The sequence below is a fragment of the Lates calcarifer genome, linkage group LG2, assembly GCF_001640805.2.
Source record: "Lates calcarifer isolate ASB-BC8 linkage group LG2, TLL_Latcal_v3, whole genome shotgun sequence".
NCBI lineage: Eukaryota > Metazoa > Chordata > Actinopteri > Centropomidae > Lates > Lates calcarifer.
This window is the reverse complement of record NC_066834.1, coordinates 21,674,448-21,692,526: the sequence shown is the minus strand read 5'-3', so window position 1 is coordinate 21,692,526 and position 18,079 is coordinate 21,674,448. Positions and strand designations below refer to the sequence as shown.

The window sequence follows — 18,079 nt, the reverse complement described above, 5'->3', positions numbered from 1 at the left end:
GGTTCAAACGGGCCAATCTCATCCAGTTTAGCAGAGGAGATTAATCTGGCTTCAAAACCCACAGCAAAGCATCACCGCACAGTTCCAAAATACTGAGATAGATGTCATTGTTAACCTTATTGTTTTCATTCATGCCAGTCGAGCAGTGGGGATGCAACAGTGACATTCAAGCTCAGAAGTGTTTGGGGCGTGTGACCTCATGTTCATAAAGTGGCCGCTTCACAAAGCCACGGAGTGTTACGGAAGAAGTTTAATTTTCCCCCACATTTACGCTGAGAGGACGCATCCTCTGTATCCACGGGCTGCTGAGGCCCAGTGCAGTGGGGACCACGCCGACACAAGCTGCTTGGAGAGCATTCAGCCCCCAGCTGTGAGGGCCCACTGTGGCAGTCAGTGAAAGGGGGGATGGGCTGGGTGGGTGGGGGGGTTCTCCTTGATAAAAACAGCCCAACTCATTTGCATTTTATCAAAAGGAACAACTGTTTCCAGTGTTAAGGCACAGATGGTATTGTGCTTAGAAGGAGAGAGAGGGAGAAGAAGTCTTAAGCATAGATTTTTCTTTTCAAGCGATGGAGTGTCCAAAGTATTGTTTGTTGCAACCTGAGCTAAAGTAAGATTAAAATGACTTCCTCTTTCAGTTGTGAAGTTTCACACCATGTCCACTGTAATGCTATATTAATCTACTTAATGTGTCTGCCTTGGGCTAAGGCTACAATGGGAAAGGAAGTCTTCTTTATGAAGGCACTATGATGAAAGGCTAAGTCTGACAGCAAGGTTAAATTTATGCTACCACATTTGGTTAGCCAGAGGGTTGTTGTATGAAAAGATGCACCCTGTATGTATTTCATGAAGATACACTCCTACGTTTTGTGTTGCGACGCCTTGCTCTCAAGTTATGTCTGGAAAAATTAGCATTGGCCTTGAGTTATTAATTGGATTAGTGCACACATTCTTAGCCTGCATAGAAAGATTAATTTGATAGCCACGCAACAATGCTAGTTTGCCTTTGCATTGTCACACAAATTTTCTGTTTGCTAACACTGTGGCCACAGTTGTGACAACAAATTTGAGATAAGGGTGAGTGCTAAAACATAGTGTAACAGTAACACAAGCAGAATCAAAAGTATGTAAAAGTAATCATCTAAAGTACGCTAGCTAACGTTGCTGGCCATGAGCTACTAGTCATACCAGGCCAAGTGAGACTGAAGCAGCAACATCCCAACAGTGTTGAATTGACCAAGGAGGATTATGAATTAAACTTCTCATTTGTAAGTGGAAGAATGTGTTTCCTTTTACTTCAAAAGTTACATAGTTTCACTTAAATGCATAGTACAGTTTGTTTTCTTTCTTTCTTTCTTTTTTTTTTTAAACCACCGTTGTTGTCAGGTCTTTGACTCATGGGTCAAAGAAGAGTGGTGTTCACTGTATTTACGCTTTAAGCATTACTGCCTCTTTGCCTTAAAACTAAATATAAACCTGCTTCATCTAGATACTGTTTTCCTCACAGCACGTACTGTATATTTAAAATTTGTTTGTGCTCGAGGCAGAATGCTTTTACATCAGAGCAGCAGACCTGTTTTTGCTGTTTAGATGGCCGGTGTATCATTTACCTTATGCACTTAGAGGATGAGATAAGATGACCTTGGTGCGCCTGGTAAAGCATACATCCTAGCAGGGAAAGCTTGACTGCTTCCCTCAGGGAAAAGGATACTGTACTCTGAGATTGTGTTCCACTCAGATGTATCACTTTACTTTCCCAATCAAATTAGAGACATGTAATGAACTATAAATATGTAGAAATGGACTACAAATGATCCAAATTTGAAATAATGTTGATTAGGGGTGCCATGGTTGATGTTGTCATTTGAGTAGCTGCACTCTGCCTGTCTAGATATTTGAAACTGGACCCTCAATCCTGCCTCTATTGATTCTGAGGCCTATTATATGCAGTAATTGCATACTGCTGCCTTTAACAAGTCTTGGTTATTGCATCTGTGAATTGCATTACTACGTTTATTGAAGGACTGGGAATATTGCTTGAAAAGCTTTTCTTGCTCTTGTCCTGATATTGAAAGAGTACCATGGCTGCAAAGGGATAAAACATTAGAAGGGAAAATTTCACTGATAAGCATCCTCCAGTTACCTCCCTGTGTGTTTTTATTATTGTGAACATTGTTGTAAAACTTTATTATTTATAGAGTTAAAACAATGTACATATACTCTATATAAACCAACTTATAGTGTTTACCACAAGACCTCGCAAAGACCCCTTATTCTTAAGTTCTGTTTTGGGTCATTTTTATTTATGCTAGCAACATCTAAGAATGGGTCTGTGTTGTGTTTGGTTCACTGTTGACTGAAATACAACTGAAATATCTCAACAACTAGGATAGATTGATAAGAACTTTAGTACAGATATTCATGATGCCCAGAGGATGAATGCTAATGACTCTGATGCTCCCTGTGCCACCATGAGATTCACATTTGTGGTTTAGAGTAAAATTTCTCGACTGTTGAATGGAATGACATGAAATTTGTTGCACACATTCGTGCTAACATGCTAACTAAGACTGAACATTTTACCTGCCAGTCAGTACGTTAGTCCTAGTACTATTCTCATACTGAGTGCAAGGAAGGCATTATAGTCCATTTTATTGCAACTGACAACTTAAAGTATGATACTTTTTTGTACTTATCTCAAATTAAACAACCTCACACTTTACCTGGCAGAATATAAGAACTGTTGGGACCACCTCTAGTAGGCACAGAGGACCAGAGATTTCCCCCATACCTGCACAGGATACTCATACTGGGTACATCAGGCCTCTCTGTTACAAGCACAGCTCTGCCGTCATACCACTGAACCCTGGGGCCGCCAGTGGAAGACACATACACACAACTGTCCCTGTCTATCTCCTCTGTGCTCTCCCTTGCCCACCCCTTAACATGTACATGCCTGCACATCCCAAGCCAGCATCTGGCTTGGCACTTGGCTCTGCTGAGCCTTTCAGAACAATTTAAATGGATAATCAGGCTGGTGATGCGAAGAAAGTGGATTGTGCATCTCTTAATCTCCGATCAGAGCCCCCTAAGCTGCTCCTGGTGCAGAATTAGACTGGCTTTATGTGAAATGACACCAGACAGTGTGCAACACTGTAACACTGGTGTGTTCCAGTAAAATCTGGCACCTCTTCCCCGGGGAGAGGGCCTTTTCTTCGCGGACAGATGACATCTTCCATACTCCCCCAAATGAGACACAAACGCCATGTCTCCATTATCAGTGCCCCTGGTGCAGATGTTAATTTGAATCATCATTAACAAAGAGAGGCAATGCACACAAGAACAGTCTTTGATACTGATCTTGCTCCCCAACTGTAATTTTTTTCTTCCTCTATTCTCCATTTCCATGCTGTTAAGCGGACACTAAACACTAGCATTCCTTTCTTCCAAGTACATGCCTGTGTTTCATTTAAAGGTCACAGTCATGCTTGTGCCTCTCTCCTACAAAAGTGGAGCTCACCTCAGCCAACCTTCTTCTTTGACGCTTGTCTCAAATCTCTAGGTTGGCTCTGTAATTCAGGCCACGGTGGACCAGCCTATAGGATCCAGTGGCCTATATAGTTCTGCCCTGATTTACCTTACACAATGTAACACCACAAGAAACCTACTTACATCAGCAAATAGTGTCTGTAGTGATATTTTTCTCCTCGCAAACGTCCCCGCATGCATGGGCTTGTGAGGACAAAATGTGGCCAAAGGATTACAGCCTTTGCTGTGTATCTGACTGCACTGGACAAGGGGAGACAGGGCTGATACTTTTCTGTCACTGAGATTATAATAGTGTGCCAGTGTTTTCAGATTGCTTCATGATATGATACAGATGAGACTGGGACCGTAGATCTCAAGGCTGGTGTGGAGATTGACCCTGCTCCACAAGGGAAGTTGAAAAAGATGAATGAAGACCGAGATGATGGATGATCTCTCATCCTCTCCATGTGCTGCTGTAACTTTCTGTCCATGATTCATGACAGTTTTGTTTTATTAACTTAATAAACACTTTGTGTTTTTATTCACTTGCTGCTGAACAGACATTATTGTGAACTAAGTTCCAGAGGTTTTTGAGTAGGACTGAAGCATAATATGACAGCAGAGGACTCAGAGCAAATGGTTCCCACTAAAGGTGCTTGTGATTTATTCCGCACTCTGCGAGCCAGAAGCCAGGGCTGTGATGAATATGACCTTAGCTCCTTCTGAAAGGAGAACTGATTCTCTAGCTGTGAAGCAAGCATTGAAAAGTGAAACAGTGGTAGGGAGCAGGAAGAGAGAAAGGAAAGGGGGGGGAATGAAAACTCTATTAGCTGCCTCTGCCACAGGAATTCATCAGTGCTTGTCAAGACAGCTGCCCTGACTAGGCAATGAATTAGTTTCAAGTGTCTGTGTGCTAAAGCAAGCAAGGGGAACATTAATACTCCCTAATCAAGGGCTGTGTTGGCATATTCCCTCTGTTGTCTCCCTTCTGTTATTCCATCCTCTACCGGAGACAGAGAGACAGAGCCGATGAAGACAAGGAAGACAGGTCCACTTAGCTCTGTTGTTGACCGTTTCCTTTGAGATTGGTAGAAGTTCACCTCTGTTGGTAGGACTTTGATTCCAATGAGACAAGCCAGGCTGTGATGCTTTACATGTGCTGTAATGTTGTCAGGTTTAGATAAGAGTGGGAAACCGTTGATGAGGTCGCCAGAGGCAGGCCTTAAACACTGCTGTAAAAGTGACATGAGGACAAGAAAGTAGTGTTTGAGATCAACCTGGAGCACTCCCCAAGCAGAACTGGCTTGTTTTTGTTTCATTTTCACCAGTATTTCTAACAGCACTGGGAGTTTAATATGGGAGTTTAAGCCACTGTGCTTTCAAGCAGTATGCCAAGCCATGCTTGCAGTTAAAACCATATCACTTTTAGTAAGAGACCCATGCTTCGAAGAGGTTTCCAGTAACTTAACAGCAGCAGCCGAACCCAGCGCCCCAGATAGCACGCTGTTCGGCCCTGTGTTCAGCCGCATTCATGTGGACTTGCAGTGTGGTCATTGTGAGGATATGAATATATTGGCTCTCCAGAGCCTAGCTTAATGCAATGTGCAGATGACAACAAGACCCAAGTAGGTGAACAGTCCCATCTCCAAGAAGGCACATAAGTAAATTAAGTGTGACCAAAAGCTTTAATTCGAAAGGCAGAAGGATTAGGCTGTTTGATGAGCAGATTTAAGGGTGCAGGCAAGGGGAACAAAAAGAAACACTTCTGGCCAAGCGTAATAATCTTTGAAAATGTTCTTTAAACCCATCTCCCTGTGACGTGTATTTTCACTGCACTTCAACCCAACATCTTCCATCCCCAAGATTAAGGGCTTTTATCATGTATCCTCTCTCTCCCATGATTGCTGCTTGATATTTTTGCTTTTGACGTCCTCTTCCACACTCGCCTTTTTCCTTCTTTTTACTCAAAGTGGACTTTAATAGGTTTAGGAAATGTTACATCTTAGTGCACTTCCAGACAAGTGTATTACCACTCCACTAAAACACTCCCTCTCTTAAACAAAGTTGTCTGATTTAATCCCTGAAGGTTTCCTGCCGGCATGTTAGATAAGGCCCACCTCAGTGAATGCATCGTGTTTAGGGATTTCATGACTTTCCTTTTCCTTCCTTCTTTTTAGACTTTCCACACGCCCAGCTTGGGTGACGAGGAATTTGAAATTCCTCCCATTACACCTCCACCTGAGACGGAGTCTGGTCTGGGTCTTTCGGAAGTGGACTCACCTTTCCCAGCGATGCCAGAGCCCCCAGGTCCTCACAGGGGTCCATTAATCCCTCAGTTCCCCCCTCAGAGCCTGGATCTGCCCTCTATTACAATCTCACGCAACATGATGGACCAGGAAGGGATGTCTATCAACAACAGCCAACCCATGGTGAGCATTTCCATACATTTATACCACTAGTAAATCAAGACATCTGTTTATATTCTGCAATTAGAGAAATGCTATCCTCAGCTGTCAACACACAAAATCCCCCACTAGCCCAGCTCCAGCATGTGTCCTACTTGTAGCTGCAGCTCCAGATGTGGCCACCAAACTAAAAGATATGATTTATAAACATATACTACTGGTGACCCCCAATACCAGAGGTATACAGCCCTTAAATGAGCCCTTTTACTGAACCGTGATGTCACCTTCACAGTTTTGGTACACCTCCTGTTGTCAGTACATCTGGCACAGCATCTGGCCCTGTTTACAACACAGGAGGTATATGATCACATTGAGTAAATGTCATGATATTATGTTACTTACTGTGAGGACTTAAAAAAAAAAAAAGAAAGAAAGAAAAAGCACACAGAGCATGGATGATCCCTGTCTGTAAGGTGAGCAGATGTGAATAGATCACAGGTGTTAGAGTACAAAGCGCATTCAGCCCCAGAAGGACAGTGAAAATGGGACCCAAAAGTGCCACAGTTTCACATGCTCATATTTAATTCATGTTGCCTCCGGAAGCCGTTTTTTTTTTTTTTTTTCTCCTGTAAATGCTGATGCATGCTTCTGTCCAATATCTTGCGAGGTCTTCAAAAAAAAAGACAGATGCTTGGTGTGGAGTTTAGGATTAGCTTTGTCTCTGTGTTGTAGAGAATTAACCTTTAGTGACGTTTCGACAAACATATTTTTAGCTTAATCCTCTTTTCCTCTGACACAGATGGACAAACACGGAACAGTAGAAGAAATCACGTAATCACTCTCTTTATGTTGGTACAGTTATGTGCTATAGATTGTGAGGATTGTTGTCTCGGGGTGGAAAGGCATTTTCAAATGCCACAATCATAGAAGCATTGAGGAGGAAAAATGGAAATGTCACTGGCTGACTAGTTGTCTTACAGGCCTATTACAAAAATGGAAGATTCATTTAGTAGAAAAGAAATGAAAGGACAAAGGCATGAGCAGAGAGATGATGATATTGATGCTGAATTTGCTTTGTGAACCACAAAGCACAGAAGAGGTGCCATGATCATTATAACTGTGTGAATAAATGAAATGTGTTTCAGACCCCCTGCTCCCACCCCCTTCTCTGCAACACATTTGTTGAATCACACTGATATTAGAGATATTTATTTACATTCCATATGGGAAGGGGGCTATAAAATTTTACAGCTCTTTTTCCTGCTCCCATGCTTCTGGCATGTAAAATAATTGCAGCTTTTAAAATATCTCTGCTGCATACAGTAAGTGAGCCCCAGAAGGCTTTTGCCTAAAGAATTTTCATTTCATGGTCAGTTAAGCTTTCTACATCTGGAAGAAACAGAACCTTGACACAATTACATTCCTGACTGTTCTCACGACTTGCTGGAGGATTAGATTTGATTCTCAAACATTATTCCTCTTTAACACCATTTGCATGGCTCATGTCTCTGATTGTGCAGAGACTCTATTAAAAACTGAAGGGAGAATATGGGCTTCTGCTCCTTGCCTCGTGGCATTGTCGTCGGCACACTACTCACTCGTTATCAGTCATCACACATTGTACCGCAGGAAGGCTTGTGGTGGCCCTTCATTTTTCCTGTAAATGGGATTGATCCCCAAAAGTCCTGTGACAATGCCAATAGAAATTCTATTCATCTGTGGTTTTATCTCGGTCTTGAAAAGAGAACGCAACTTTTAAATGAGATAAGTAACAGCGCTGTTTGCAGCACATTCTATATACAGAGACAATGATTTACGAAGGCCCTAAGAGGGGTGTTTTGTCATTTTGTCAGTGCACTGATAAAGGGATGACAACCTTATATACATGATTACATTCTGTGTTATTTGTTATGGCTGCAGGGGCAAACAAATAAACCATGCACTATTGCAATTACATTTTTCATCAAGCCACCATGCTCATATTTCCCAAACACTTGTCTTGGTTTTTCTTCCTCTGTAGTAGCTCACTGGTGAAGAATATTTAGTGCATGTGAACTCCTGTCTCTTATCAGAACTTAATGAGAAACCCAACTGGTGAATATACCTGGGCTATTTTCAAAAGCTTCTTCCATGTCAATGCCTTGCCAAGTGTTCTGCTAATTCCTGTCCCCGTAACGTTCAGCGTTATGTCTTGCAAATTGGCCACAGATGCCGAGCTCCTACAAAGAGAAATACATTTTCTCAGCTGCAATGTGCCTGGCAAGCCCTGAATCTGAAGTCATTATTTATTTAATCTGCTCTCCTAACAAGCTTCTGACTCTCATTTTTGTCTCCCAGCATGTGTCCTCCTGATCTGTGATTGAGTCTCAATAGTGCCAAATAGTACTGGAGTTAGAGCTGCCAGTATTGCTTTATTCACAATTTCTTCTCGATTTTCTCCCTCCTGCACAGCGAGGGTCTCTGGGTTCTATTTCAAAAAACACCTGGTGCCTTCACCACATTTTAGGTTTTTCTTGACACATGTAAGCATGTACTGAAATGGGCTCTGTGTCCTCCATGATTGGATTCGAAACCTCCAGTAGTCAACTAGTTGTATTACGTGTTAAAATCAATATTTAGGAGATATGAGCCCTGCTGTTTTATTACGTTTACCACAATGTGGCGATGTATTATATATTTATCATTACCAACTGGCTGCTTCACATGTCATTAGCTTTACAGCAGCAAAGATATGCTAATATCTAACACAAAATAGTGTTTGGTCGGCATGCATCGTACAAGATGAAAGTGAGGCTGAAAAAAGCCATTTGCAGTTTGTTGTTCACATGATTTGATATGCCTTGATATTGTGGAGATTGCCAGTGAGTATAATACCCTCGGTTGTGACTGGTCAAAAACCACTATATCCTGAATCAAATGGAAAATGTGAGCACTGTTGCAGAAAGCATGTTTTTCTACACTTCCCTCTTATCTCCCTTCCAAGCCAAGAAGCACTGACATGAGTTGTACATCAATTTAAGAGAGTGGATTTTTTTTTCGCTTCGTTTCTTTTTTTCTTTTCTCCCTCGACAGACAGCTATTGTGACATATTGGGTCAGTCAGAAATGAAAGATATTCATGCAGGCATGCAATACTTGTAATGAAGTCTCAGCTTGACCTTCTGCATGATTGATTCTGTAATTTACTTTTCTCAGGCAGCTCTCAAAATGAAATGATGTCATGTTGGACAAGTTTTAAATACCCATAATGCATCGGGAGAAATGGTGGAAAGGTGGTATGGGTCAGCGGCTGTACCAGACCGAGGGGAAGGAACCTCCTGGCCTCACAGTCTGAGGATGGGGTGGGGGTGAGGATGGGGGGGAGAGGGAGAGAGATTTGTTTTTAAGTGGGGGTTATAGGTTGGGGAGATAGATAGACTGAGTTTGCACACCACAGAGAGAGAAAGAGAGAGAAGTGTGTTTGACTGAGACAGGGCAGGGGGAAAGAAAAACAATTTATCTTCATGCTATTATAGCCTTTACCGGCATTCAGAATTCCATTTTTCTCATTTGGCTTAAGCACAGACTTCAGCAGGTTGCAGAAAATGGAGGAAAAAAAATAAAATGATGTACCCGTTTAGAAGCCGAGTAAAGGAATATGTGCAGAGCACTGATAAACTATCTTTAATAGGACTGACCTTTCATGCTGGCGAAAGTTACTGGGGGATTCATCCTTATAATTACCATATAGATGATTTTACCCCTCTCCTGCCATGGAACATTTCCAAGAGCTCTAGCATTGATTGAATGGAAATTGAACTTGTTAACATTCTTTTCAGCCTGTTACAGCTTAGTACATAGTGCCACTGTTCATAAATTCTCCCCAAATTCTGATTTCCAATATCTTAAAGAACAGACTGGAACTTGCTTTCATTGACATCAGTGTTGAGATTTTCATCACATGGTTAATGCATAATGTTGTATTCTGAGTCCAGCTGCTGTGTTTATTGGCCTGCGTTTATTGTGAAAAAGGTTTCACACATTGTCAATAGTGTTTTTTTTTTCATCTTCTCACAGTGCTTTATGTGGCTGTGTGTGGAGTGTTTGTTGTGTTAAGAGTGGATGCAGCCAACAGTAATGTACAAAACAAGCTCATTTCTTTCTTTATTTTTGCAACATATTGTTAACATTATTATCTTGATGCCAACTACAACATTAAAAGCAACACAATGGAGACTATTGCAAAGAGAATTTACAAAAAAATAAACCCTTCATTGATTCCAGAGTAGATTTCAGCTTGTTAGTCTTTGATGTACAAACACGGACAGACAGCACACCTAGACACACGCAGAATCCTGACTGAGGAGGGCACATCTGGCCACTGTGTACTCAAGATAAGGACTTATTTGCAGATTTACGATGACTATCAAAATATCTGGTTAGATGTCTGCTGTGACTGCTGACAATACTGCAATCAAAATGCAAATGAGAAGGCAGAGGGACATAAATAAACACCCCAGCACCAGATTCATATTCACAATCAAGGCAACTGTTACTTAAGATGATTTCTTTCACTCGCGTGTTATTAGCTGTTATCTTTTCGTTTAAATCAGACGTACTAATGCTGGCATTTCACTGATGTAACTGTTTTTGCTCCTCTGCAACATGAGGTGAACAGCAAAATTGCTGCCACTCCAGTTATTGCTATAATATGTGGTGAAATAAGACATTTAGCAGGCTGTTGAATGTGATATGATTAAGTGTTTAACTGTGGTCATCAGTGCATTTTTTTTTCTTAAATGCACAACATCCAAAGGGCATTTAGAAGAAATCACCATATTCCAAACAAATGGCAGAATGGGCCATTGCTCTAAGTCAAAACTGCATCATTGGGATTGGGCAAAAGTGTTATTATACAGATGGCCACGACTAATGAGCTCAGTGTGCGCGTCTTTGATGTTCACAGCGAGCAGAGAGCAAACTGCGAGCCATCGTGTTCTCAGTAATGAAGATGACAATAGCAATTGGAACATGGCGGGTTGCAGATATGTAAATCACAGTCATTTGGTCACAGGCTTGTTTATTGCAGCTTTTATTTGTGAGAAAACTGAAAAGCTTCCATGTTTGAAGAATCACAACAATATGTCTTCAATTTCTTCTCCACCTCTGTCTCACCTTTCACAGAATCTTCCTCGCACATGTAAATATAAATCCGCTCTCACTTCATAGATTGTATTTATGATAAGCAGTAGACATGGCATATGAGAAAGAAATGGATTGTAGATCCAATATGTTTCTGTCTGAAATGGTGTTACAATATTGTTTTTGAAGACGGGCATTCATAAGGTTCTTTCAATAAAGCCAGGTGCGTGGGTTTATGATGTGTTGATGTTGGGAGAGATTGAGTTTGTGCTGCTGAATACCAGATGGATGTACCCAGGGAGAACAAATCACCTTTTCTGTTGTGTTCACGTCCCCTCCTCTGTTCCATGTCAGCTCTGCTGGCTCTCTGATCAGTCTTCCCTCTGGGGAGCTGGCAGGCCTCATAATTTCATCCTCACCACAATCAATGCAAACATGTTGCCTACACCTTCTCTAAGACTCTTTCAAGAACTGAATGTTTTACCGGGGGAAAGAAGTGCAAGAGATTTTCAAAATGTTATTACATTATACCCTCTGTGGTAGAAGGGAGGGGACCTGTCCAAAGCTCTTAGGCTTCATACCTTCAACTGGTTGATTTATGGATTTGATTATATAGAAGTATTTTTTCCACTCTTTGGCAGTCAAGCATGATCTGTGAAAGGAGTTAGAACTTTAAAGTTACGTTGCACTAAAGCATATAGGCTTGTGGTCACCTCAGACTGAACTGACATGTAGGTGCATGCATACAAACTGCAACTGAAACAGTCTTTATATTGTGGCATTTGAAGTTATGTACCACAGTGCAGGGGGGAACTGAGTCCACTGTTCCCCCTCCAGGGACTGGGCAGTCAAAAGCTGTGTCACAGATTTCCATACAATAGAGTTTTGAAATGAATCAACTGAGCTGTGTAGCCATCTATTACTGGCTTATAAAGTTGGCTCCTCGGGTGTCAAGATAATTTATCATGGCCTGTAAGAGACATTTAAGACCCAGGACATCGTGACATGTGATCTGCCACATAACAATCCAAAGAATCCAATGACCCGATTTCCTCTCTAGTAAAGGGATACAGCTTCATGATCTTCGCACACTGGGCAGCAGGGTGTCATAGTGAGTACAGAGATATCTTTGTGCAGCAGCATGAAAGCAGAGGAACATGGGTCAGTAAAGTATTCCATTAAATATTATATGATGGCTTTCTTATCAACCTCTCTCTCTCTCTTTGCTTTTGTATCACAGAATGTGGGGCCGGGCCACCTTCGCCAGTACCCACCCAACCCAGCCATGGTGATGAAGTCCATCATCAGCATGAACAGCTCCAACGGGATGATGTCAAGGAATCAGCTGACCACCATCAACCAATCCCAGCTCAATGCGCAGTTGAGCCTAAACATGGCAGGACCCAACATCACCCACACTTCCCCATCTCCGCCTGCCAGCAAGTCCGCCACACCGTCCCCCTCCAGCTCCATAAATGAAGATGACCAGGATGATGGCAACAGGGTAAGGAAGGGGAGTTAGCTGTATGGTAATTGTTGGGGAATTAACCTGCTGATGAAAAGGACATTCAATTTAATCAGAAAAATCACCATCATTACAGGTCATTGGAGAGAAGCGACCAGCTCCCATTGATCCCACAAAGAAGCCCAAGACTCCTAAGAAGAAGAAGAAGAAGGATCCCAATGAGCCTCAGAAGCCTGTGTCAGCTTATGCCCTGTTCTTCAGAGACACCCAGGCCGCCATCAAGGGTCAGAATCCCAACGCCACATTTGGAGAGGTGTCCAAGATTGTGGCCTCCATGTGGGATGGTCTTGGAGAAGAGCAGAAGCAGGTACTTTAGTCATTCAGACCATTTAAATGTATCATGTTAGCCTTGTTAACAAGGACACAGAAAGGCAGAAATCAAATGTAATGTGTATTTACATATGGAATATATATGGTATCTGTGTGGAATGTATGTTGCCTTAGGTAATTATCCCTAATTAAAAATAACCTTTATTTATCCATTCACATGTACCTTTGTGTCATCACAGGTCTACAAAAGCAAAACAGAAGCTGCCAAGAAAGAATATTTAAAAGCCCTTGCTGCATACCGTGCTAGCCTGGTTTCCAAGGTGAGAAAATGTTTCTTCTTTTCACCTGAAAAATGTGTGAATTTGACAGTACACTGAATAAAATTTCCCACAATTCTTTGTAAGACATTATGCACCGTGAATTTGTAGAAAACTGGTTTGTAATGACAGAATGAAATGCTGCGATTTGAGGTCCAGAGAATGTACAGAATAAGTATATATGGATGAACTCCTGGGCTTTGTTGATCATTTCTGATATATTTCTTTCTCTGACAGGCTGCGGCAGAATCAGCTGAGGCCCAGACTATCCGCTCGGTACAGCAGACCCTGGCCTCCACCAGTCTGTCCCCAGGTCTGGTGCTGCCCTCACCCCTCAACCAGCACCCCTCCATGTCATCAGCATCCCAGGCTCTCCAACAAGCCCTACCACGGGCCATTGCCCCAAAACCTCTGCAGATGAGACTAGGGGGCAGTCAGATCGTGACCTCGGTCACAGTTTCCCACCAGAACATGTCCTCCGGGATGCCACCGCAGCTGCTTGGCCAGATGGGTGCCGGAGGGGCCATGGTGGCGGGTGCCCAGTCCACAGCGGTGTCTCAGATGAGCCCACCGATGCAACCGGTGCAGCAGCATGCGATGCAGCAGCTCCAGCAGCAGCAACAGCAGCAGCAGATGCAGCAGCACCTCCAGCACCATCAGATGCAGCAGCAGCAGATGCATCACCAGCAGATCCAGCAACAGATGCAGCATCAGCATTTCCAACACCATCTCCAGCAGCAGCTGCAGCAGCACCACATGCAGCAGCAGCAGCAACAGCAGCAGCAGCAGCAGCAGCAGCAGCAGCAACAGCAGATGCAGCTGCAGCACATGCAGTTGCAGCATCAGCTGCATCAGCAGCAGATTCAACATCTCCAGCAGCAGCAACAACAACAGCAGCAGCAGCAGCAGCAGCAGCACCAGGCCCAATGTTCTCCACCTCAGCACTCTCCTGGTACACCCCATTCAGTGGGAGGCTCCGCATCACTCGGCAGCCCCCAGCCAGCCCCACAGCAGCAACCACACCCCTCCCAAATCCAGGCCCATGCCCAGGTCCTGTCCCAGGTCAGCATTTACTGAGCCAAATGGAAATCCTATCTCAAAGAACAAGAATAGAATAAAAGCATCATTCCACGTTGCTTTTCTAAGTTGCACTTAAGAAGTGTGTAAGATTTAGAATGTTATACAAAGAACTTGTCCATTGTTATAGACGGATATGCACACACGTGTACAGGAGGTAACCATGTTAGCTGGGGTTTTGTCTATAAAATAGGCTGAGCTATGACAGGAGCCTGTTAGAGCGAGCGCCCAGTGATTGTTTATTTGTTTGTTTGTGAGGTCTTTCAGTTGTCAATTTAAACTGACTGGGCAAACAATATGTTGAAAGACGTGTGTCTTTCTCTGTTTTATTTAACAATAAAGCTTTATTTATGAGGCCAGAGTTGTCAGTTCACCTGCAGCAAAAGGACATTTTGAATGCATTTCAACAAAAGGATTTTTATCAGCTCTTGCTTGGACTCAGTGACTCACAGGATCCTTGCTGGAAACCAGTAACCCACACATCAGTCTTTGTTCCCACACTGGCCAGTATATAACGAGACTTTCTTTACTCCAGCCTTTGTCTTTCACCGATCATCCTCGCTGATGTAACTGTTCAATAATGGCATGGAGGAAATCATTGATCAGATGGTCACATGTCAGGGGCATTTGAACACATTTAAACAGTGTCACAAACGCAGACAGTGTCTTGAAGAATAAGGGGAACTGAAAACTAAAAGGTCTTGGGATGCAGATCTCTGGATGAGTGACTGAACGGACTGAGAGAAAGAGACTGCCATAAACCATATACATCATCACATCATCAAACTGTAGCTGTAATCTGCTGTACATGTTTTGTAGAGTGGGGAGAGATGCAACCTCCTTTATCCAGTAATCTACCCTCCAGGTGATTTGCCCAAAAGTGTGTAACTGGCACCCCTCCCCCACCCCACCCCCCTTGAAAAAAAATCTTCTTTAATCTATTTGTTTTTACTTCAGATGTTTAACAATTAAATTATGTTTTTATTTTGTGTAACAAAGGGGATATTTTAAGGTAAATACAAATTTGCGTATCAAGGCAGATGGTTTGGGGAGTATTTTTACTCTGCTCCTTGATACCATCATTGTTTTAAAAAAGGTAAAACAGAAAACTAGCAGAGCCAGTTTGTTGCACTGCCAAAGCCAACTGAAAAGGCATCGGAGGTATTTTTTGCCAGCTGTATAGAAGTCCCTGAAAAAAAAAAAAAACGTTGTACATTTTTCATATCACCTGTTGTAAAGTTTTAATATGTGAGGCTTTAATTAAAACATTGTTAAACGACCTGTGGATTGCTATATCACATAGTGCATTTCTGCTCTTTTATACTTTTTTATGAGTTACAATAGCAGCGAGTAATTTTGTTTGTATTTTGCTTACAAACCAACTGCTTCTGAAAACTGTCCATAGAATAAAATGCATCGGTATGGAGTTCTAGAAAAGTTGTTTTCAGCTCCCAACAAGGAAAAGTAATTTAATGTTTTTTGCTGGGCCATGAAGTACGAATCCAGAGACATTCCATCACTAATATGATAGTAGCCATAATTTTGTATGAAGTATTATATATTTCTTTGTGTCTCTGTTCAAAATTAAACTATCAATCACAAATATTTATTTGAAGGAATCGGTTTATTTCAAAAGTTCTATTAGCCATAATTTTTATGAGGTATTTCTTCACATCTCCTTGTTAGCTATTGAAAATAAACACACTGATAAATATTCATAGCACTCAGTTCTTTATGAGCTATACTAAATAAATTTGTATGTTTTCTATGGAGGAATTCTATAAGAGAAAAAAAAATACTTTGCAGGGATATATGAGCATTCATGTTGGCATTATTATAGTGTGTGCTGTTTCTCAGTGATTTGAATGGAAGTCCTTTGTAACTGTGTGTAAAAACAGTGTTGATACTGGACAAGGTCAGCATGTAACTGGTACTTGTCTCAATAACAGTCCCCTTCTCACACACCAGTGCATTGGATTCTGCCTCTTTCTTACTCCCTTCAAAATCGCTTCATTTCCAAGACATCCCCAAGGGTTTGCTGAGCTCCCTTGAATAATATGGTGAGCGGGGGAGGGAAGGCAGGCAAACAATAATTATCATATCTTCACAATAGGCTGTGAATCCACTGGCCCAGAGAAGGGCCTTCCTTTTTTTCCACAGGCAGCTGAGACATTTTAAACACGGGTTAATGTTAGTTACAAATTAGTAGTGAGGATCTGCTCCTGCGCTTCTGCGATAGTGGCTTGATAGAATTTTAACATTTTGGTTTGTTTTCAATTAGTTAGTTTTAGAAAGGCATTTGTAATTTGGGCCGAGGCCTGTCGCTGCTGCTGCGGTGATTGGCTCTTCAGCTTGGTATGGAAACGATGCCCATTTCTCTGCCTTGATTAATTGCAACATCTGTCCTGTCAGAAGCCCGAGTGAAGAGGTCTGCAGGAAAACTGCAAATAAGCGCTGGCAACAGTCTTAAAGTGCTTATGATGAAATGAAAATTAAAAACAGCAAGTGCCGTGCATGACCTGAATCTCAATACAAGGGGAGAGGAGGAGAATGTGAGAGCGGGTGTCCATGGATACCAAACACATGCTTTAAAAACACACAGTAATGAGGCTCTGGGAAATCGCTGTTATTATTCTGAACAGATTCACAGCAGAGCCCATTAATAATGCATGGAGCTCCTTGTTATTCCATAACCCCTCAGTACTGCGGTCACTGTGTGTACAAATATCTCACAGCCAGGGTTGGAGTTATGGGACTCTGCAATAAAAAGGTTACAGATATTTTCAAAACATTGCTATACACACACACATCATTTACAAGGATAATACACTGCTCCTTCTATAATGGGGATTGGTTTAATTTGAATAGGTGAATAAATAAATTTCACCTGCTTTATGCAGTAGACTTTTGTCTGTTGTATCTGCAGGATAAATAATTTTTTTTCACAGTGCGATATGATACGATCATGGAGGCATGAAACAATCACTATCACCCATGCTCTTCCATCTCTCCATCCTCATCATTAACTACCACTGATGAAATGCATGAAGGGCACTATGACATTAATATGTCATTTGAGTAATGCAATCACGAGGTGACCTAATTGTCCTCCTCCTCCCCACTGAGGTCAGTTGCTCGGCACTGTGCCAAGGATGACTAAGGAGTCAGATGTGGAAGCTAGGGGATTCTGTATTTTAATGATTTATTTGGCTCTTTTGTTGTTTTCCCGTTCAGTGCACAGATACAATGTGAGCATAACAAAAGCCCTGCTGACACTGACCATCTGACCATCAGACCCACGCTGCAGCCAGTCTCGCAGTCTGGACTCAGGTCACAGATGCAGGACCTGCCACTCTGCTCTGACACTAAACTTTGTCTCCTTAAGAAAAAGAAATAACAGTCTCTCTTTTTTTCTTTTTTTTTTTTTTTTTTGCTGATAAGACCTGAATTGGGTGAGTGCAGAAACAGCTGACCCTACAAGTCCAATGCCAAGCCTTGTTTACGGGGAGGAAGTAGGCCTCCAGTCAAATGGCTGACTACGTTTAAGGAATTCTTGACCTTGCAATGAAGAGCTTCGTGGAGAGAACTATTGACCTCTGAGATGAATGGTGAACTTTGTTTGGGGGGGGGGCTGTTGGCTGGTTGGACTGTTGACATCCCTGACCAATGGCAACGTTTGTTTAGAGAACTTTTGACCTGCCAGACTAAAGGAGCGCCACAGACGATGCCTTCGAGCAAAGTTAATACTACATGCAGGGGGACTAGTGTAAATATTATGATACCCTTGTACAAGCTTTCTGATAGTCTTATCTAAATCTTTTAATTAAACTCTCTATT

The 18,079-nt window shown here is 42.2% G+C and overlaps 1 protein-coding gene across 1 annotated transcript in view; it reads left to right on the top strand.

Annotated features, from left to right (window-relative positions):
* Nucleotides 1-15,521, top strand: part of tox3 (TOX high mobility group box family member 3) — a 38,837-nt gene extending 23,316 nt beyond the window's left edge. The window contains exons 3-7 of the mRNA XM_018666991.2: nt 5,706-5,957; nt 12,294-12,557; nt 12,655-12,885; nt 13,088-13,168; nt 13,403-15,521. Of these exons, the coding sequence (XP_018522507.1) occupies nt 5,706-5,957; nt 12,294-12,557; nt 12,655-12,885; nt 13,088-13,168; nt 13,403-14,242 (1,668 nt within the window). The 3' untranslated portion in view covers nt 14,243-15,521. The remainder of the gene's footprint in view (nt 1-5,705; nt 5,958-12,293; nt 12,558-12,654; nt 12,886-13,087; nt 13,169-13,402) is intronic.
* The last annotated feature ends 2,558 nt before the right edge of the window (nt 15,522-18,079 follow it).